Raw genomic sequence first — 22,832 nt, 5'->3', positions numbered from 1 at the left:
ACCGGAAACGAGGCTCTCGGTGCCAGTCCCGACCCCCGACCCCCGACCCCCGCACCACCTACTTACTTACCGTCAAAGCCGCGCACCGGCGTCTTCGCTCCCGTCCGCGCGTTCGGTTTCACGCCGGCGCCGAGATGTGCACCGGTGAAGTGACAAAGGCCCCGTGTCTGCGAGTACCTACCTGCGACGCTCACCTTCAGACGCGCATAATCGACAACAACGTTCAACCGCAGCTTGTTTACCGCCTTCGAAATCGTCCGACGGCGCTTCGGGTCCAGTCGGCCGGCAGCGATTAGCTGCGAGTCCTCGGAAGAAGTAGCTGGGTCGGGAATGCGCTCGACGCAAAAACAAAGCGCTGCGAATAATCTTACATAAGGAGCGAAACTTGTGACGCCTGCTGGAATTTGACAGCTGTGTGCGCGCGTGCATTTCTGGGTCACTTTCGAAGACGCGGGAGACGGGCACCTGGGACATCGTCGCTCTCGCCCACATTTTATTCTTGGCCCTGTCTGAACACGCTCGCTTAAAACCAGCATTTTTAGGATGTCGTGTCAAGAGAGAGAAAACTGTGCAATTGCTAGAACCTATCTGAACTGGCACACAATGCGAGCGAGACAGCCGGCTTTTTCCTTGATTTATTTCACTCGGTATTTGGTGCTGTGTGGGTGGTAGTTTCCCCGCCTGCCATTACTCTTTCGTACCCTCGCAGTCGGAATGTCATGGGGACAGAGGATCGGGAGCACATTACTCTTTCGTTCGCGCTCGCGCACTCTCGGAATGTCCGACGGACACGGAATAAGGAACGCGTCATTTTTTATTTCCCTCACTCACGGTCATCGCTCGGTCCTCTCCTTGTACGTCATATTACCGGTGGCTTTCCTCCTCTGCGATACATTTACTCTGTGAGATTGATTAATTCAGCTGTTTTACAAATGTCATATGCGGTATATCACCGAGGAGACTTGTCACAGGTCTTTTGTTCAGGTGTGTGTGCAGACGCGTCAGAGGTTAATTAATAAAGTGATTAATATATTCATTGGCTTAATACATTAATGATATCATTGCAGTCAATTTACAAAAGGTTACATCAATTTACACTGCAGGACATTTTACTAAATTGATTTGTCTTTAATTACTTTCTCAAGGGTATAATGAGCAGTATTATTCTGAGATGTGGTCTTCTTATACGATGGCGAAAAGTACGTCGAGACGTCCGTACGTCGAGCCGGTCAGTGACAGCGAGCGCTGCCCATCGGCGTGCGTCACCTTCCTAGCGGAAATCCTTCTTAGCGTGAGGGCTGAGGGGACATGGCTTTGTGATCTTGCATAACCGCAGAAGATGGAAGCCGCGAAGCACATGATTACGTTGCCCTGCAACACACACGGACCGCCTAGAGCGTGACGTCAACGTGCTGAACTTTCGCGTTTGCCTTTGCCGCCATGGCAACGGTTCTCCGGGTCCCGCTCGCGCACGCTGGGATGAGATGCGGCAGCCCAGTTGCGCTGCCCCTCCGAATGCGGCGCTCTTAACAGCACCTGACTTCACGGCAGGTTGCGAACTAGGGCGTCGAGAACCGCAGGACCTTTCAACTGGCAGCGATTGACCCGCACCTGCAACTCTAGGAGGAGGAACTCCTTGTCCGGAGAGCCTTTTCCACAATTATGGCATTTCTACAGCAGTCTCTGTAGTCAAAGTGTGCTTCTTCCTCCACAAAACACAGCGACACAGCAAGCAGCGCTGCTCTCTCACAGCCTGGGTGGGGCAAGTGGATGTGGGTTCGATCCCCGCTCAGTCTGCGTGGAGTTTGTATGTTCCCGCTGGGTGCTCTGGTTTCCTCCCACACTCCAAAGACATGCTGTTCAGGTTCACCCACAGTGTGTGAGTGACAGAGAGAAGGAGAGTGTATGTTCCACTGATGTATGGAAGAGTGACCCCAGTGTAAGCAGTGTATTTAGCAGTGTAAGTCACCGCGGTGAATAAGGTGCGTGGGCTCGTAACACTACATAGAGTTCATTGGAAGTCGCTTTTGGAGAAAAGCATCCGATAAATAAATACATGTAACACATGTGTTTCCTGCCAGGTCTTTCACTGATGACGACGACTCGACTGGACGCAGTATTCGATTTGCTCGTCTACATTTCCTCCTTAATCTGGAAGCTTCTGCTCGTACTTAGCCTCTGTTGCCTTGGCAAAGCGTCCTAAACAAAGCAGTTGGCCATTCAGTCCGTCTACAAACGAAAAAATCCTTCTCGGTGAATAATTCATGAAGGGCTGTTCATCGGTTCATAGCTTTCAGAATCGTTTACGTTTCCACTTGCATGGAACATAAAAGAAACATACAAGAAAAGGAAGAAAAGTCGCAATGTTTTAAATTTGTTATCGTGCTCCAGGGACTTCCTGCTTTGCATTTTAATTGAATTGACTAGTTAATAATGTTAATATGTTGCAGAGCCCTGAACCCCAGGCAAGCTTGTTAATGGAAACAGGATAGTTTCGTAGTCTGGAAAATGAGGTTTCTCTGGTAATAACATGGTGAAGGATTCACTCAACGGTGTTTTCGTGGTTAAAGGAAGCGCTTTGTGCAGCCGTGTTTGCAACACACGCAAACGCAGAACGGGAAGCACCGCTGCCACGTTCACGTCCCTCGATGTCTTTCGCCGCAAGCTCCTTATTTGACGATCGCAAAATTGTAAACGTTCCCATGACCGAGGTCTGCGGAGGAGCCATGTTTTTATTTCTGCCGTCAGAATGTAAACAACAAGTAGGACGCGAACGCTCAACGCGAGTCGTGCCAAGGAGGGCGTGTAGGAATAGCGCATTTTTACTAGCATAAATGCAGCAGCTTCGAGTGTGTGAAATGTTCCATTCAGCAACTGCAATAAATGTTGGCAAGTGATCGGGCCGAGCTGTGCGCCACGGGCTTCTCTTCCAAGTCTATCTTCAGATGTCTGTGAAAGAATCGGATCTCGTAAGCGGCACAAACGCTAGTTTTTCTTACTGGCGATCCGCTGGCCCGACGTGGCCACGGCTGCGTTCGAAATGAAACTTAATCACAAAAAAAAGGGCGATGGGAAAAATCTGGGAAATATTTAGGCCTTTAAATATGTTCCAGGCTGGAGAACAAACAGCAGCACTAAAAGACAACAGCGGAAATCCAGACATGAGTTACAATCGTGAATCTGAACATATTCTGTTTACTTTTAGGTAAAAGGGCTAAAAGGTGAGACTGTTTGTAAAAGGGCGTTTGGGGAGGGAAAACGCTCGGCTGCAGCTCTCGGAGCCGTGACCCTTCGACCGCAGCGCTGTTACGAGTTCCAGTCATGCCTGAGCAAGCGGTTCATCCTCCCAGAGCTCTGGGAAAATAAAACGGAACCGAAAGGACCGCACTTTTTGTCACTTTCACTTATGCATTCGCTCATTGCACTCTGTTTTACTCCATATTTTTCCCGCTCAACTCTTCCCAAGAACTGAGCGAATTCCGCTCCTTCAGCTCGAGGTTTATGCTGGTCATCGTGCTTAAACCCCAGAAGGAAAAGGACGGTTAAGGGGACGCTGTCTGTTTTCAGGAGGTAAGGGCAGGCTCCCCCCCACCCCCCACCCCATCGGCAAATAACGCATCGCTCGCCTGTGGCCCTTCGTCCTCGGGCACGGAGATGGCATCGCTCTCTTCCCTACGCACTGCCACAAAACGCTCGCCTCTTACCGCGTTTCCTCGGTGCCGCGGTTTGACTTCAAGTGTAGCCAGGAGTCTGCTGTGCACTTTGGCTGGGAGGAAGGGTCTTCAGAAGCCTCTCTCGTTGAGGTTTTTTCGGAGGGTTATTTGTTCATTTTTGCTGGATGCCCTTATCTGGGGTGATTTACGGTCTCTTTGTTCGCCGAGCTTCAGAGTACAGTCGAAATTACGGATGACAAACAGCAAAGTAAATAGCAACAGCCCACAATAGATTCATGGCATTTCAAGAAAAGAAAACCAGTAACTACATGTCGGACCACTGGAAAACAAGCTAAATCAAGTTAAATAAATCAGTGTTTCTCCCCAGAGGAAACTTTAACGAGAGTTCTTTTCAAAATCTCCAAGTTCACACATTTCCAGTTTCAGGGGAAAAAGAGAGAGTCCAGAAATGGCAGTTAGTGACTCAGAAGACGGCTTTGAAATGGGCACAAACTTCATATTTTTCAACCAGTTCACTCCCATTTCTACACATTCAACCACTGATATACGGTATATTGCCGGGAGGCAATAGGACCTAAAAGACTCGTTCCGGGGTACAAGAGTGGGGCTGCTCAGTGTGTAACGGCGCTCAGGAGAAGTCGGGCAGGGGGACAGCAGTAGACCTATATCCCACTTCAACGGCCAGCCACCGAATGTCCAGCGAATCACTGCGATACTCCCGCGAGGTCCCGGTGCCGTGCCGTGTCATCTGGCTCCTTGCGACGCCAACAAAACACCGAGGGTGTCTCACAGCCTCCCTGTCCTGGTCGTGCCCCCAGCGGGACTTGTTATCGGAAAGTAAGTGCCGGAAACCGCAAGTCGGAAGGCTGTCAAATTATTGGCTCTCGCTCGCGCCGCGTGTTTTGAGTCATGTCCAAAAAACATTTGAGTTTGGAAAAACGTTATCAGGGCAGAAAATACTTTCCTCAACAGCTACCATTTCCTTTGGGCTTGAATTATTACTCATTCTTCTCGCATTGTGCGTGGATGGAACCGCAGGCCGAGGGTCAACAGGGGAATTGCTAAATTAAATTACGAGAAAAAAAATATATTGTCAGAACTCAAGGGAGCACTTCTTCATTTAAGCTGCTGGAGCTCAAATTATTTTCTCTTAATTCATGGCTTTATTTTGCTGGCAGATTTCCATATCTAGCACAAGTCACAGGTGTTTTTCTTACTCATGTCTTGCTTATTCTCCTTGTCTGGCACAAGCTGCGTGACGCGTAGCTGCCGAGTCCGGTACCTCCCAGCGCAGCAGGACCCTCCGCTACCTTTTGTTTCGGAAGATATGGGGAAACGAGTATTAATGAATTCGCTTTTATTCAGCAGAATGCTGCTCTGTCCTTTGGCTATATGGAGAAGCAAAGCAGAAGCAGACACTTTTTCAATCCCCCAATACCTCGAGGAAACGGGGAAAACGGTGAGCCGAACCCATCTTTGAATAACAAGGGCAGTCGCTCCTGTCCCCGCCTCTTCCCAACAACTTATTTTCCTTTAAAGCAAGCGGAGGAGTTGGCGGGGGTGGGGGCCTAAAAAAAAATAAAAATAAAGTTTGAAACGGGGACTTTGACTTGGTGGACACCCAGTTTCCAGGATGTCAGGCGATCTGCAGGAAACTGCACATGACATTCCAATTAGCAGCAATTTCCTCCCCAGATGAAGAAAGCAGCATGCGGCGCTCTGTCGATCTGCGAATCATTATCACCGAGGATATGTGAGACATCCTTACCACACCGGGTGCAGGGTCTCAGGTGGGGGCACGACCTAGCCTTTGCCCTGCGGTGGTTTCTCAAGAAGGGAAACTTTCCTGTTTTTTGTTTTACACCTGTGATGCGCAACACATATAAATAGCCTTTGACCAAAACGTGCGTCGCAGAGCTCGCCGATCCTCCGAGTCGGAATGGACTGTGCGTCGGCTGACCCAAATAGGCGAGATTCCACTTCCTTAGCGTATTCCTTCCTTGTTCTGCCCATCGCTGCAACTGAGGTCCACGCAGCGTTTTCAGGGAGAGCTTAGAGCTACACGTCCGCTACGGTCACAGTCAAATTTTCCCGCAAGCTTTTACAGGGATAACGTGGAACTGTGGCACAGCAGGTCGATCGCTCTCTATAGAGTTTGCACGTTCTCACCGTGTGCAACTGGGTCCCCCCCCTCCCCGAGTGGCCCAGTTGCTTCCCACGGCCCAAAGACTTGTTTTAGGTAAACTGGCGATTCTGCATTTCCGTGTGTGTGTGTACTGGTGTCCCATCCACACTACAGCCTGCCCTAGGCTTCAGGCTCGATCCACCACAACCCTCCAATGGACAGGCAGTTTGTGAGAATGAATATTTATGTACATACTATAAACATAATTAAAGGTAATTTTATTTCAAAACAAAACTGAGCACTGCAGTGATCCTCACCTTTTCTTTTTTAAAATCACGAAAACAACATATCTCTAATTCTTCCCATACTGATTGTTCTATAAAGATCTCTGATCTTGTGCGTTCTTTCAAAAAGTTGGTAATCCGTTTGGTATAAGCAACTTTACGCATCTTCTCTTTCAAAAATCAAGCCGCCTGAGGTGTGTACGACTACTCGACTTTGTCCTAAAGGAAAGAAAAACTGGTCTGACAGTCCTTACATTGGTGCGACGACCGGAGGTTGTTCCCATTGCAATTTCCGTTAAGTATCCGGAGGAAAGTTGGACGGACTGTCCCTCTCAAAAGAGCTCCTTCCGACAGCAACTCGGCGAACGGCAGCGAATAGCTGGGACCGCCTGGTTCCGACACCTTTTCGAAGACACCTTGGTCAAGGACAGACCTGCGGCTTATGAGGCGCGATGCCATCGAACAAACCGGAGATTCAGTGTCACGGTGCTCAGGAGACATTATACAATGAAGCAGCTGAATAAATAAGCAATCAATCAATTCTTTGTTTCATTCACTTATTTTGCAATGTTCCGCACGTGCGGTATGTGAGGTCTGTGCCGGGCCTCCGGGAAGCAGCGAGAACATTTGCACAAAAGCGTTATTGTGCAGGATCCCACAAGCCTTTTTTTTTTTTTTTTTTTTTTTAAACGTAGATGGAAGAATCCCACAGTTAGTGTGCAGCATTCTCTAAACATTTCAACCAACGGCAACCCCACAAGGAGTGTGTGTTTCAAAACGCGGAGGAGAGACGTAGCCAGAGGGCACCTTTAAGCTGAAAAATACCAGGGATAAACTTCTTTGTGTCTCTCAGGGACATCTGACAGCACGAGACAAGAGTTAACGTGTGAGCTCTGCTTTGACAAACAAAGGCTCAAACCCAAGCTGTGTCCTAAAAGACATGTGACTCGTTCATACCTTCGCACTTACTCAGGGGAGGGGGCCTGGCCTGCTGACATTTGCCCGCAAAGTAACGACTGCCTATTAAGCGGGAGCTAAGGCCACAGTCATCCGGAACAAGCCGAAACGTGAAAAGGAATAATTGCAGCGACTCTTCAGGCGAAGATAATAAACTGATACCATGAAAGCCTTTCTGACACCTGCCGATCGCTTGAAACGGAGGTTAAATTTAAAGTAATCTGACTTATTACTGGTGATAATGACACAAGCAGGTTTCCTATTCGAAGAAAGACGCAGATGAATTCGTGTAAATACACTTTAAAGGAGCAACACTAAAAAAGTGAATAATTTTGCTGCAACGTCTTCAGGCCCACGCACCAGGATTAAGACAATGGGATGATCGGCCACTTCCGAGGCGACAGAAAAGGCCCGACGACTGGATACAATGTAGGCGAAGGACACGTTGCTCAGCAGCGCCATCTATCCGTAAGAGCGTCGAAACGCAGCGGTGTCTGTGTGCTGCTCTTTCGTGTCCGTTTCGTACATTTGCAAAGATACGTAAATGTTTGGGTGTCTTTTGTAAAATATTACAGCGATGAGATGAATGACTGGACGGACACTTAAGTTAATGCACTTTTGTAAATAGCACGTCTACTAATATTCGGGGGGGAGGGGCCTCATACTCATTGTTTATTCAGACAGTACTAGTAACTATTTTTCTTAAGTTTATACGTTCATTCGAGTTCTGTACTGTAGGAAATCTTTAAAACGTTATTGCCATGTAGTTCTGCATTGATTTTTATTTCTTTTTGTAATGTCCCAAGTGCCATAATGGGTATTGTGTGAAAACGCGACTGGATGTCATGACTGCGAGACAGTTTATTTTATGATATCCGCACAAGTGGCGCAGAAAAGGCAGGACCAGTTAAATATTAACGGAAAGAAAGAAGCAAAGAAAGAGCGGCGGTGCAGTAAGTGTCCCTGCTGCTAAAGGTTCGAGTCGCTCTCCTCCTGACAGTTGTACCCTTCATCAAGGGTTTACTACTGCGATAATACCGTGCTGCTGTATAAAGGGAAATCGTGGTAAAGTCGGCTACATACGATACGATACGATACGTAGTAGGAACAGGTTCGCTGCTTTTACGAGACGTTTCGCTCCGTAAGCTGCGTATTGAACGCGTTTACGGCGCGCGTCTTCATTTTTTGTATGACGGAGCCGCGCGCTGTTTCTCTCTCTCTCTCTCTCTCTCTCTCTCTCTCTCTCCCTGGGTGCGCGCGCGCGCGCGCTCGCGCCGCAAAAGCGTGTGTGGCCGAGCGTGCGGGGCTCAGAGCTGCGGTCGCCGATGACGGTGCGCAGGGAGACGGACTACGGCGGCGCGCGGCGCGGTCACGCCACTCAGTGAGGACAGTCCGGGCGGGCGGCCGGCGGAGGAAGAGGGGGGCCGGCGGAGGAAGAGGGGGAGGCGGGCAGGAGAGAGCGAGCGAGCGAGGGAGCGAGCGTGTGTGTGTATGCGCGCGCCCGCCTGCCTGCCTGCCTGCCCGCCCGCCCGCGCCCGTGTGTGCACTGGCTCCACACAAAGCGCGCGATGTGAGCGCGGACGGCCGGGTTGAGGCGCGCGCTCCCGCCCCGAACCGTCGTCCCCTCGGCTGGGCTGCGATGACCGGGACGCGCTAAGGCTACGCGGCTACGGCTACGCGGCTACGGCTACGGGTGGCGCTGGCGCGGCGCCGGCGGGGATCATGGTCGAGCGGAGCAGCACGTTTCTGCTGATCGTCGCGGGCTCCGTCTTCTTCATGCTCATCCTCTACCAGTACGTGGCCCCGGGGGTCATGAACTTGGGCTCCCCGCACAGCTACCTGGTGGAGGACGACGCCGACATGTTCCCGACGCCGGACCCGCATTACGTCAAGAAGTACTATTTCCCCGTGCGCGAGCTCGAGCGCTCCGTGGACTTCGAGATCAAGGGCGAGGACGTGATCGTGTTCCTGCACATCCAGAAGACCGGCGGCACCACGTTCGGGAGACACCTGGTGCAGAACGTGCGCCTCGAGCTGCCCTGCGACTGCCGCCCGGGCCAGAAGAAGTGCACGTGCTACCGGCCCAACAGGAAGGAGACGTGGCTCTTCTCGCGCTTCTCCACGGGCTGGAGCTGCGGGCTGCACGCGGACTGGACCGAGCTCACCAACTGCGTGCCGGGGGTGCTCAACAAGAAGGAGAACAAGATGAAGACCCGCAGGTAGAGGCGCGCGCGCGCGCGCGTGCCAACTTTCCCTGCTGCTTGAGTTTGAGGGCCGTTTTTACGGTGAAGAGAAATGAAATTCATTTGCGGCGCGGAACCGGAGCAACCGGAGCAAGCGCCCGCAGCCGGCGAACGGAAAGGCAGTCCCGGCCGGTGCGAGGGGAGGGGGTGGCGGTGGCCTGGGGTGGGGGGGTTGGAGCGCTATATGGCCCCCGACCGCGGAGGGGAAAGTGGAAAATTACTGCTTTATCGAGCAGCCCTTGTAAACACCCGGAGTAATTCTCACCAGGTGTGTGTGTGTGTGTGTGTGTGTGTGTGTGTGTGTGTGTCGGAGGGGGGGGACAGGGACAGGCAGTGCCACCCGCAACACACAGCCTTGTGTGCGCGCGCGTCGTTTTTACCATGAAACGTCTCCTCAGCTCGTGCTCCGACCTCCGTTCTCGTTTGCTTCGCTACTCGATCCTTTCTTCCACACACTTTATCATGACTCGTTTATTCAGAAAGTTCGGGAATTCGCTTGTGACGAGATCAGTGTGTTCTGTGCGAATAGTGTCATTTTTTTCTTTCAAGTTTATAAGTCGTAAATTCTAATATATAAGAATATTGTAGAGTAACGCGCCCTTTGAGGACCCTAAAGTAACGTTAGGTGATCATGTCGATATTAATGATTAATATGTTATGTTCCCGGCGAGTCGCTGCAAGAATACATTGAATATTTCAGTAAAACTTAATTATGCAATATTTAGTTGACTTTTTCCACGGAGCCCCCAGTCAGCGGTGGGACACGTGTTCCCGGGAGCCCAAGGAGCGGGTACTCGGTACTCTGTACTCGGTAGTCAGTAGTAATCGTAAACCCGACATTTCACTCCTCTTCTTCTGACGGGATGACATCATTGGCGCGCGCCTAGCCGCCGCACGCTGCGTTACACATGTGGTTTAGGGTACAGTCAGTGTGTGTGTGTGTGTGTGTGTGTTGGGGGAGCAGGCAGTGCAGCTCGAAGGACGGGTGGGTGACAGTCATCAAGGGGCTGCAGTGAGAGCAGAGGCCTTTGTGCTTTTCACTCTCTCTCACACACACACACACACACACACACACACACTATTGAAAATACTCTTAGTGCACATTCTCTTCTCTGCAGGTCGCTTTTATGACACGTACGTGTGTGTGAGAACGCCGCAGAAGCGAGTCGTCAATGACTGGAGCGCTGTGCGTCACTGCTGCCTGCGCGGCGTGAAGGACCACGGCGCTACCTGGCATTACGGTGAAATGACGCTTTTAAACGAGGCCCGGAGCCTGGGTTCCGTCCGACGTTACGCTTCCGTGCCGTAAAGAACCACCGGTGCCGCCCGAAGACGAGCTCTAGGGCAGACGGCACCCCGGCGCTGAGCCGATGGCTCTAGAGCCCCGGGGCGGAGACGCGAAGGAGGTGCCGCTGCGCTCTGTACCGAAACGGACCCGGCGGACGGCCTTGTGCGCCGCGTGCTTCTCCGCCGAACTCCAACGTTGCGCCGCGGACCGGCGCCGCTCTTCGGGCTGAACCTCAAACCCTCTGCCGACGGAGCTAATCGAGGCCAATCGAGCGGCGCGGCAGCTCGGCGTTCTTCATTACGGCGACGTGATGCAACGCAAATTGTTGTACGGTGCCGCCGGCATAGCAGTCAGTGTCGCCTCTCATGCTTCTTGTACTGGGAGGGGCCGAACTCGGTCGTTTGCCACCTTTCTCATTCCAGAGGTCTTTTCTCGGTCCGCTTAATTTTAAGGAAAAAAAAGGTTTGTGTGTGTGTGAGAGAGAGAGAGAGAGAGAGAGAGAGATCTGTCATGTCCATCTCTGTAGTTGTCTTTTTGGGGAGTGGAATATAGACATACATGCACATACAATCATGCGCCAAGCAAGCACAACACAACATTGGTCCCATAACATTATAATGGAGCTGAAAAATTCTTATGGACTACGTAACCATCGTAACATCGTAGCGCAACGTGTTCTTCACGTGTTCGTGGCGGTGCTGCTGTAAGCAAACCTACTGCGCTGCCAGTCGTATAAAAGTACAGCACATACAATTATATACAGTACATAATACTCTAATGATGAGAAGCATCTGTCACAGATTTATGTATTTCATATACTGTACTTTTTATCGTTATTTTACAGTGTACTCTTTCTACTTATACAAAAGTTTTCTGTAAAGCAGTATGCTGTGTTACGCCAGCAGCAGCATCATAAATCTTGTGTTTACCGCGTCTCTTGACTGCATCGAGGCTATACCATCTTGGCTTGTATAAGTGGGGCAGCACGGTGGCATAGCGAGTAGCACTGCTCTCTCTCAGCGCCTGCGCGGTGTGAGAGGATGTGGGTTCGATCCCCACTCAGTCTGTGGAGTTTGCATGTTCTCCCCGTGACTGTGTGGTTTCCTCCGGGTGCTCTGGTTTCCTCCCAGACGCCAAAGACATGCTGTCCAGGTTCACCCATAGTGTGTGTGTGTGTGTGTGTTCCACTGGTGTATGGATGAGTGACCCAGTGTAAGTAGTGTATCTAGCAGTTAAGTTACTGCAGTAAATAAGGTGTGTGGGCTGATAACACTACATAGAGTTCATTGGAAGTTGCTTTGGTACACTCTATGGTGGAGGCTATACCATCTAGGTGTGTATAAGTACACTATGATGTTCACACAATGACAAAATCACCTCACAATGCATTTCTCAGAACATATCCCCATTGTTAAGCGACACATGTCTGTATATAAAGAGTAATATTTTTTTCAACACAAAGCACATGGAGTTGTTACACATGGATGCGAATGGCCAGACGTTACAAATTTGGGTGTAACTGTGTGTCTGTCCAGGAAAGCATCTCTCAGGTGAAGGGATGACATTGCAGCTCAGCTGTTAGGTGACAATTAATCTCCCAAAGACGCTCGATATCGAGCGGAATCTCCTCTGGCCTCGTTGAGCCCGGAGATCGAGTGTTCCCGGTGCCCGCGTGCAGACCTTGAACTTGGTCCTGGCGGGGAATGCGAACGTGCCCTATTTACTTTAAACGTTTGTGCTGGGTGATGACTAAAAAAAGGCAGGTCCGCACACGATCTCTCGGGAGTAAATAACAGATGTTCCAGAGAAGTCCGGCACACTCTGTTCTCCCAGCGTTGCCCTCGCATTGTGTACGTTACCTCCCGCCTTTTGATGGCCGCCGATTTGGATCCCGGAAGCAAAAACGTTTAATGAAAACCCAACTGCGAAGCTCCGCCGAAGGCCCGTCCTTGGTCTGCCCGATGCGTCGAGGACTTCGCGCCTGATCCGAATGACGCGATCGAGGAACCGGGGCCGAATGACACTCGATGCAGGATTCGAACCCTACGGATGTTGCCGCGAGGGTCTCGGAGCTCCGCTCAACGCGGTTTGGAGCCGTTTGCTGCCGAGCGTCGCCACGGAAGTAGGCCTTTTTGTTTCATCTGCCTCAAGTCGGAAGCTAAATTAGGACGGCTTGTTTCTGGCCGCGGCGCGGGGAATACTGCGTGGGCTCGCTCTTCAATCGCACCGGCCGAGGGATTTGGGAGGACTCTTTCATAGTAGTTAAAACAGAAACGCAATTCCGCGTAACGCTCGTGCTGTTTATTTTTCCTTCCTTCTGCGAGGACTGCTGAGCGCGCGTCGCCCAACAGGATGTCAATTTGCCGAGCGCTCGTGATGACGGAGAGTCCGACAGCAGTCGTCCCCGTCGGCGCGGTTAAGTATCGCTGAGGAGCGAGCGCTCGAAGGAAGGAGAAACATTGCTCCCACGGCCGTTGAGTCTCGACAGCGTGATCTCGCTAATCGAGAGTACAGGGGAACGCGGTGGAGTCGTCGCCGTCTTTGTGCCCGCCTCTTTTCAGCCTTCCTTCCGCGAGGTCCTCGTTGCGTGGACGTGCGGGCGGAGGCTGGCCTGTCGGGCGCCCTCTCTCGGCATCTTCTCGCGTTTTGTGACCTTGTACTTTGCCGTCAGAGGGCCAGATGCCTGATAGCTTCGGTGGTTGCTCCTGGGTAGATAAGGGCGTCCGCGGTTCCCATAAGGTCTTCCGTAGTTTGAATGTGAAGAGAGAGAGAACAGCGGGTTTGGGTGGAGGCACAGTGACAAGTGCCAGTGGCCTTAGTGGCTTGTAGTTGTTCTTTATGGTGATCGTCATCATTGTTATAGGGTTTGCGCCTCTACATCTCAGCTCTGCACGGTGCCCATGACTCGTCGTGCATTTAGGACTTCCCTGTGACGTTCACTGGCAGCTCCGTGTTCTGTCGTGACATCGCAGCGGTGTCTGCTATCCCGTAAAATCGCTTCAGTTGAGGAAGTCGGCCGACGGGTACGCGAAGCGCTCGATCCGCGAGCGTTTCGTGTGGGTCCCGTCGGGCAAGAGGCGGAGGAATCGAACCCCGATTGCGACGTGTTACTCCGCTCCCTTGAGACGTAGCGAGTGAAGAACCCGTTATTGCAAAGAGCTTCGGCTCACTCTGTTGACGGCAGGAGTGAGGAGCGGTCACCCTCGGCGGGTACTCGGCGCGTTTCTCCGTCTCCCACGTTCCACCGGTGGAGGTTTGGTGTCTCGGCGAACCGCGTATTGCTAGCACGTGTCGCCTACTACAGCTGCGCTCCAAACCGAAAAGCTCCTGCCCTTGATAGAAACGCGGTGCCGGATTCATCTCTGCTTTTCCAAAGAGGCGTCCCTGTGAAGCGTGAAATGACGTGGTTTTCAAACATGGGGACGCGTCACCTCAAGTCCCTTTGAGAAGGAAGCCGTTCATAAAAAATGCTCTTTGGCGTCCCTCGAAATGGCTCTGAAGCACGTCTTCCCTCGTAAGCCTTGGATCTCGGGCGCCTAGACGGCTCGTTTGAAGAGCCGTTCCCCGCTCCCCGTCTGCCTCGGCGGCACGATGTTCTCTCCCGTTTCCTGTGTCACGGTGGGGTCTGATTTCATGGCGGTAAGGCGGCTGGGAGACCTGGAGATCCCTCCTGGGGGCGGCTTTCAGGAGCTGCTCCACCTCCCGCTCTTTGTAACTGCGCCCCGAGCACCGCTCCTCATGTCACCTGCCCCACTTACCCAGGCGCAGCCGTCACCGGGGCGTGGCTGTGGTCGCGTGACTTCGCCCTGGAGACGTAGGTTATGTAAACTGCGAAGAAGGTCGGTCGCCGGCGGCCGCCTTCCGCCGGCGCTCGGAGGACGCGATCCGGAGGTGCGCTGGAGCGGTTCGCCCTTCGCAAACACGGCGCGCCGCTCGTTTCTCCTCCTCTTGCCCCGGGCCTCCTTCGTAGGTCATGAGAAAGTCGCCGGGGCCCCTATCGTGACGAACCGCATACCTGCGGGGGGAGGGATGGACTTGGCTCCGCGCCAGCGGATGGGTAACACAACCTGAACTGGCGCGCTCACGTTGAGACGGAGCGCTGCTGTGGTCGACAGACTTCGCCGAGCTGTTGAGCCGCGCGGCTCGGCGGAACGATTACTGACGCTTCTGCTCATAAAGCAATTTATTACCAAACCTCGGTGCCCAAAGGGAAGTCATTTTCTTTTTATGCATCCTGGTGGAGAAGCGCCAGACGCGTAAGGCTGCCCCGCACCGCTCCATGCGACGACGGAAGGGCGTTAACGTGAGCTTCCGTAAAGCTCCGAGGGGCGTTCCTTTTCGAACAATGAGCCAAATTTTTATGTGGCTTCATGCATGTGGGGAAGCCTTGTTTGTATTTAGCGTGTCTGTGGGTTCGCGGGACCCTGTAATTATACGCGTCAGATTTAGCGCCCCGACACCTGGCCCCGAAAGACATGCTTGTTCTCCCCGGACCGGCCGGCAGCGCCGGCGCGTAACGCGCTAATCCGCGCGTGCCGTCCTGGAGCGCGGCGCCGCCTCTCTGCTCGTTTCGGCGCCTCGCGTTTGTCCTCGGGCCCGTTTTGCGGTCGCGCCGAGTCCAGGGGAACCCGTGTCTGCGAGGCGGGACCCGCGGTCCCTCAGAGCCGTCCTTCGGGGGACGCCTTCGTGTCGGAGGCCCTGAGCCGAAGGGGTTCGGGGACAGGGGAACTGAAACGGCAGTGTCTTCTGAAACTCATTTCGCTACGTGGGAGCCGTTTGGATTTTGGGCTCGGTGCGCAACAGCGTCGTCGGCTCACGCTTACAAACGGGTTTGGCCGGGTCCTGCTTTCTGCTGGGTTTGGCGTTCGAGTCCCGCTTGGAGCGCCTTGTGATAGACTGGCGTCCCGTCCTGGGTGTGTCCCCTCCAGTTCGCCGCGACCCCGCTCGGGACAAGCGGTTTCAGTCAGTGCGTGGGCGTTTCACTGGAAACGCCAACATATGGAATCACATCACTTTTACGCTGCGCTGCTCTCGCTCCACATTTACACTTTTCCAAAGTGTCGCGCAGCGCAGTCCAAACAACAGTCCATTTCACTGCAGCTCAGGTCTCTTCTCAGCTGAGCTTTAACGGTGTGCAGGATGTGAGCTACAGTGCATGTGGAGCCTAACGGTCAGGTTGTGGGAAATGGGTCTTTACGACTCAACGTTTGTTGCTCTTTTCAACATTTAAATGTGCGATTCCACTGGGAGAAGAATATTGGTGTTTGTGAGATTAGTTTCAATTAGTGGATCAGCGTTCGTTCGTCTCTAATCTCCATTGGAGGGTAGTGAATTTTCACAGTACGTTTCTTCATTTTGGTTTTTGTTCCTACCTTCCTTTCACTCCCGTTTTGAGTAGTGTGTGTGTGTGTGTGTGTGTGTGTGTGTGTGTGTGTGTTTGTGTGCGCTTCATTTTGCCACCTGTCAAAGTACAGCAGGAATCCGCTTGAGAATTGAAAAATCAATCTCGAGAAGCTTAATGTCCAGAATTGGGCTTGAATCCCATCCCTGCAGGAGGAAATGGAGTTGGATTTGCGTGGCCTGAATTGATGCGAGCTGCGATTCCAACGGGACCGATGCGAGACGTGGGAATCGGAACAGAATCGATTCCCGCTGCCGCTCGTGTCCGATTACATTCATTGCAGTTTTCCGCGTTAATTTTCGATACGTGCGACAGGTCGGCGGCAGCTCTGCGATGTGTGCCTTTTTGGGGTGGGGTGGGGGTTTAACTCCAGTCACCTCACTGTATTCTTTTATGTGTGTGTGTGACCCCTTGCAGGAAGGCGCCTCACGTCACGTGCATGGACGCCGTGTACGGTAGCGGTTAGACGTTTTCGGAAAGGAAGTAACCAGGTGTGCGGCTACGTAAGATGGCCAGGTGCTCGGGCTGCCGGGCGGAGAGGTCTCCGGTCTCCGGCCGCGGTTTGCCGGGTGTGGCGAGGCAGCCGGATAAGTGTCAGGAGAGCCGTGAGACTAATTCCGTTCCCCCCCTTAAGCAGGACGGCGGCGCTGATCTCTTAATCCAATCAGATCAGTGTGGATTAAAGCCCCGCGGCGTCAAAGCCGCTGACGTGGCTATGCAAATCTTCTCGCGGCCCGCAAATGTGAATCATGCCTCCCGTCATACGGCTCGGGGAGCGCGGACGCTGGTAACGGGATGCTTGGGAAAAGGCGTTGTCGTGCACCTCTCTTGTATGTCAAACAGTAAAAACATTGTTGGAGCTGCCTTCTCTCTCTCTCTCATTTCAGTGCTTGCCTGAGAGAGAGGAGCTTTGTTCGTCTCGGCGTGATCACGTTACACGCTGCCTCCCCGCTGCCGGCCGCCCCGTTACGGCGCCGCCGCCGCCGCGTAGCGTTCTGCCTTCGGAGACACGGCAGCGATCCGAGGGAAGCCGCGGAATGACCGCTCGGAGACCTGTCGAACGATCCCGGGACGATCGGAGGCGCGATCAGACGGGATGCGGTACCGGCGACCGCACGGAGGCATGTCGAGGTCCTGCCGTTTGACCCTTGAGGAGGGTGCCCCACCCGAGGTGCGCGCAAAGGCTCGCCGCGTTCGCTGGAAGGGTCCGCTAAGCAGCCGGGTTAGTTCGCGGCGCGAAGGTCGATGAGAACGCCTCGCTCGGAAGCTTCCTGCGGAGCTGAGCAACGTCTGCCGTAATTTGCAGCGAGAGGCAGCCGCGTGAGCCTTTGTTCCGAGATCGGTTACAGAGCTTCCCGAGGCCCGTAGCTTTGGAAGCGTGTCTCCCCGTAAGGTGACGGATAAATGACTTGGCCCCTGTCAATTTTTCAACGGTGTCATGGGAACAAAGTTTGTTGCGCAGGCAGCCTGGAGATGAGATCCCACGTTCAGGCACTTTGATCGGTCCAAGAGCGGCAGACTTGCGGTTGACACGCAGGGATGGCGCACGTCACGCATTTTTCTCTTCCGTTTATTTCCTAATACGTTCCAGGCGACATCGTTCTCGTGACCCCCCTGCGAAGTCCGCAGCGGCAAAACCGTACTTGTCCTCGATGGGGACGACAGACAGTTGACCGGGCTTCTTGGGCTTCAACCAAAAGAGGTTGCGTAACACGATTTCGCTCTCACCGTCACCCTGTGTGTGGCCTGCGAACAGCCTGCGAAAGGCACGACTGTTATCGAGAGCTGCAGGATCGGTGTCTGTTAAAATAAGAGCCGTATTTAGAGCGCGGCAGTAATGTTGCCCAATTTTTTTTGCCAGTGTTATCGCACGAGCGTTACCTTTACCTCGGGGAATATCGAAGAGCCCTTTCGCAGTGTTTCTGAAATGTTTTATCATGATAAATATGCCACTTTACGGTGGACAAATAGACGTTGTTTAGAATCACTATGACAACATAGTGTCCATTTGCAGATAGTGTGACTGATTACCCCCTTTACCTCCCCTACCATAAGCTTGAACCGTAAGGCCTAAAATTTTGAAGGCCTGCATGTCTCCGTGCGGCACGACTGGTGTTCTGCAGTGGGGATCGGGATACCTGGTCCCTTGTGAGGGTTAGACCGGGTTTGGGTGAGGCGGTTTCAGTTACATTTATTTATTGATCAGACGCTTTTCTCCAAAGCGACTTGCAATCAACTCTGTGTAGTGTTATCAGCCCACACATCTTCTTCACCGTGGTGACTTACACTGCTAGATACACTACTTACACTGGGTCACTCATCCATGCATCAGTGGGACACACACACACACTCTCTCTGTCACTCACACACTATGGGGGAACCTGAACGGCATGTCTTTGGAGTGTGGGAGGAAACCAGAGCACCCGGAAGAAGCCCACGCAGACATGGGGAGAACATGCAAACTCCACACAGACTGAGCGGAGAATCGAACCCACATCCTCTCGCACCGTCCAGGCGCTCTGCGACAGCAGCTCTGCTCGCTGTACCCAGTTGGATCCTTGATGGGTCTTGAGTGCGAAAGAGCAGCACATGGCAGCTAACGATGGCCGTGCTTCCTGGGATGTGAAGAAGCACCGATCTCAGTGAAACGGTCCCTTCGGGCAGTCTGCTGTGAAAGAAAAGCAAACATTTATTTGTTGTACTGTAATGAGTATAATTTATCCTGGCTAAATGAATGAAACTTCACAAATATTCTTTGTGCGTTACATTGTTACGTGCAGGCTGGTGTTTTCTTCCTCTTTGCCATCAGATGTGTCTTAATTAAGCCACTCAGTGTGGGAAGAAAGCTTGTGTTAAACACAGAAGACAACGCACGTTTACTTACTCTTAGCGCTGGCGCTCTCGTCAGGCCGGGAGCCGGTAGGGAATCGCCCTGCTGCTTGGAGAATAAAGGATCGGACGAGAAGGAGAGCGACAACGAAAGCACTTTATCCCGTAAAAAGTCGTCCTCGAGGCCGTTGCTGCCCGTGAGAAGTGGCAGCAGTCCATTGCCGTGGAAAATACCGATGCCTCTTGTCTTACGTCAGAGGTGTCGTTTCGTCATTGTAGCGGCGAGCAGCGGTATGACTTGTAAGAGCCGCGACCCTGACGTGATTAGAACGAGAAGCTATAAATCCATTCTTATTAGGCTAATGGTGTCCTCGAACGAGGCCACAGACAAAGAGCTTTTTCCTCTGCTCCTCTCTCGCTCGGCCGCGATCGACTCGTCCTCGTTTTAATCCTCCTCTTGAGTTTGCGGAAGTTCGGGATTTCGCTACTCCTTCCCGGAGCGTTTGGCGCAAACCTGATCCGTTACAAGCTGCCCATAGATTCTTCTTTAATCCGTACGATGTGTTTTCTGTCTGACGCACGAGTCGTCGGTAGGGCCCGCGAAGAGCCCCTGCTCCACCATCGAGGGAGTGTGTTATGTTCAGGTCTGCGTTCAAGCGTAGAACGTGCTTTCGGGAAGTGCGAAACTGCTGGACAGCGTAGGGAACGAGGCGACGGTTTATCCACGAACTTTCTGAGAAGACCGGGTGCTCCCGGGTGCCCCGGCTCTCCTCGGGCCAATCGTGCGTTAACTCTAGATGCAGGTGGAGGGACCGGGGACTCCCAGCTCCGAACGGAAGGGAGAGACGGCGTCCGCAGAGCGGTCAACGTGCGCCGCAGCATCTCGCCAGCGTACGGAGAGCTCGTCGTGCATTTAGCCGAGCGTATCTGGGGCGGAGAGGCGGAAACGGAGAGACCGAGGGAGCAACTGGGAGGAGAGCTTTTTTTTCCGTCGAGCACAAGGAAGGCAGTTTTCCTCCTTTCGAAGCTCAGAGACACACTGCGCTGGGCCGTTGGGGCCTCGTCTGTCACTTAGGTGCAGTTTGTCTCATGAGACGCATCTGGCAAACTCCCTAACTGTGTGCAGCCTGGGAATCTGCGGTTGTGTCCCGCGCCGTGACTGCAGTGTGTGCACTTGCTCTTTTTTGTCGATATGCAGATCCTACTTCTGCCTGGAGGTCTCATCGGCTTCGCCGAGCGCCGGGATATTGACGGGGGGGACGTGCGCCGAGACCCGAGAGCAGGCTTGCCCGGGCTGCTGGTCCGAGCGCGGGATTGGCACCCGGCGCAACGCGCCGCTGAAGGACGACCCAAAGAGGCGATGGTGGTTGGAGGGTCGACTGCGGCTGTTCCCGTACGGGAGCCCATCGCAGAGCCAGAGTTGTTTCCGCTGGACATCATTGCGGCGCTTTGAAATCCAGTCCTCTGACCCACAGAGTTCCATTTTCTCGGTCTCTTTCTTCACACTCTGAGTGCTGTGAGGATCTTCTCAAGTTCTGTTCTTCTGGGCCTGGAAAGGAAGGCTTCGCTGCACGACTCTGTGTGGGTCAGCGAAAAGCTTGACATTTACCCACAAGTCCTACTGAAGAATCGTAAACATTTTCCCCGGTTTCCTTTTCTAAAGGCAGATGTTATCTACCTGCTTTTCCAGAGCTATGTTCTCGACACAAAGTATGAACGTTTCCCTTATAGCTGTAGGTTTTAAAAAACAGGAATGATTTACTGTCATGTCTGATTGGCATCCTCCTCATCTTCACCTGGATTCAGCTCTTTACTGCTGTGCATCGTTGGCTTCACCGCCGGCAGGAGAATCTTTCTCGCGGGAAAGTACATCCAACTGAGTTAAGCATAGTGAAAGCAAGAAAGAAGGGGGGAGATGTTGTTGACCTCTGAAAACAGTGAGAATAATGGGGGACAAAGGGGACATAGTTAATCTTCCTACTCTATTAGAATGCACGAAGGCATGACGGGGACGAGCGCGGCCTACCTCTTCCCGCGACAGGACATGTTCTTCTCCAGCTCCCACCGGAACATGGACCAACTGCTCTTTCCGCGTCTCCATCCATCCTTCGGCTTCCTAATGTTTTCGGTGTCGTTCTTGGACCCGGCATGAGAAGCAACACAGAAGGCTTGTCGTCTGTTTTTTTTAAACTGCAGTCAACATCGGTGCAAGCTTCGGCTGGAAGTCGGTTCTTGTTGTGGTGGTGTCATTCCTTTAACCCAGCAACTTTAATGAGAATCATTTCCTTTCTGTGGCTGTGATGTTCAGGAGAACCTGGGCATCAGCTGAGTATCAAGGGCTTTACTATGTGAGTAAAATGTGGAGGTTTGCAAGGGTGGAATATCAAGGAGTGCAGTAGAGTCCAAGTGTGGCGTGTTTGGTTACGGTTTTTTTGGTGGGGAATTTCTGATAATGCCATCTTTAGGAATTTGGGAGCATCTCATCCAGTTGATACTAAGCTGCTGTTAACCCTTAACACCCCGAGAGAAGAGAGGCCTTTGAGTGGTTTGGACTGTGCTGTGCACCGCGGGCCTCCAAGCGCACAAGGTCCACCGCGCAGGTAGACGTGTGCATTTACGGCAGCAGTTTCAATCCCCGAAAAGTTGCCTTTTCAGTTTTGACCAAACGAGCTCGTATGCCGTCGGCTTCCAACATGGGGAACGATTATACTGAGATTTAGCCTAATGGGCTGCTATTTGTTCTTTGTAGTCAGTTATTTTGGTTTCCTCTTAAGTGCTGCATATTAAAGACGAGTGAATGCATGTACAGAGATTTTTTCACACTTAACTGTCAGCAAAATATCTAAGAAATAATCCGGTGGGTCTTGGGTTCTTTCCATGCAACAAATTAATTGGATTTGGACTTCCTCCTAAGAAGCGTGATTGCAGGGCGGTTGATTGAATAGCTCGCTCTTGTGGTCTTGTGGTGTTCGGGCAGTTTTGTTTCATTTTTTAACGCTCGTTTCCTTCCTTCGGTCACAGAGCACATTAAAGATTAAAGTTGACACCGGAGCTCTTGCTGCTGATTTTAAGAGCCGACCGTATCTCTGGATTACGGAAGGCGGAGGATGTGGTGGAGCGTGAGGATTACTCGACGGGGCGCCGGAGAGGGCTCTTCTGCAGCTCACGCTGTAGTCGGTCGTAGACCCCGTGGTGTCGACGAGGCCCGGCCTCTTCCTCCGCCGCACCTCCGGGACCGCCGCGAGCATCGGCGCCGAGGTGGGCCGACGAGGAGACCTTTCGAAGCGGATGTTTCCGACGGTCGGGAAAATCTCGAGAGGTTTGTCTCACGTTTTCCCGGGAGCTGGGAAGTAAGGGTTCGGCCCGGAACGCCGCGGACTCCCCGGTGCCGCAAAGCACTACGAAGGGTCCGACTGGTCCGCGGCTGTGGATTAGCGTCGCTGTCCGATCTCTGTTGGCCGAGTTCGTGCACGTATGCGGTTTCCATGTTGCGCGACCCCTGTCCGTTTACCGAACGGCTGCCCGAAGCACGATGTTCGAGCCCGGCGTGCGGCGTTGGTAGGGAAAGCGGTCGTGGAGTCGAATTCGACTCGACGACCATTCGGGTGCTTTTCGCGGCACGGGGGGAGTACGCGAGCGGTTTGCTGCAGCTGTCATCCTCCACACGTCTCTGGACCGCGAACACAGCGAGAACGCGTGACTGCGCGTGAATTCCATAGATGCGAGCTGCCGTCGAACCTTTGCCCACGACGTGCACCTAAGGCGCTCCGATGTACCCGCAGAATTCGGAGCGCAGGGCCATTGTTTGCTTGCCCCTCTCCCACCCAGGAGGTGCTGAGTCGCATACCGGTTGAGTTATAGCTGCGGTAGTCAAAGCGAGCTGTTGGACAAAAGCAAGCGAGGGGCCGAAGGCAGTTGCGGCGGAACCCCAGCAGGAGTTTGTGTGCGTGTTCCTCTGTGTTTGCGCATGGCTCGCTCCTGATTTCTCCTTTCTTTTTTGAAGAAATTTCTTGTTTCCCGTTTGAAAATTC

The 22,832-nt window shown here is 52.8% G+C and overlaps 1 protein-coding gene across 1 annotated transcript in view; it reads left to right on the top strand.

Moving 5' to 3' along the window:
* The first annotated feature begins 8,558 nt into the window (after positions 1 to 8,558).
* The window catches only part of LOC108927599 (heparan-sulfate 6-O-sulfotransferase 1-A), a 59,505-nt gene continuing 45,231 nt past the window's right edge, over positions 8,559 to 22,832 (top strand). The window contains exon 1 of the mRNA XM_018741010.2: positions 8,559 to 9,259. Coding sequence (XP_018596526.2) covers positions 8,763 to 9,259 — 497 coding nt within the window. The 5' untranslated portion in view covers positions 8,559 to 8,762. The remainder of the gene's footprint in view (positions 9,260 to 22,832) is intronic.

This window comes from Scleropages formosus, chromosome 19, assembly GCF_900964775.1.
Source record: "Scleropages formosus chromosome 19, fSclFor1.1, whole genome shotgun sequence".
In the NCBI taxonomy this organism is placed as follows: Eukaryota; Metazoa; Chordata; class Actinopteri; order Osteoglossiformes; family Osteoglossidae; genus Scleropages; species Scleropages formosus.
This window is presented reverse-complemented; position numbering and strand designations above follow the sequence as displayed.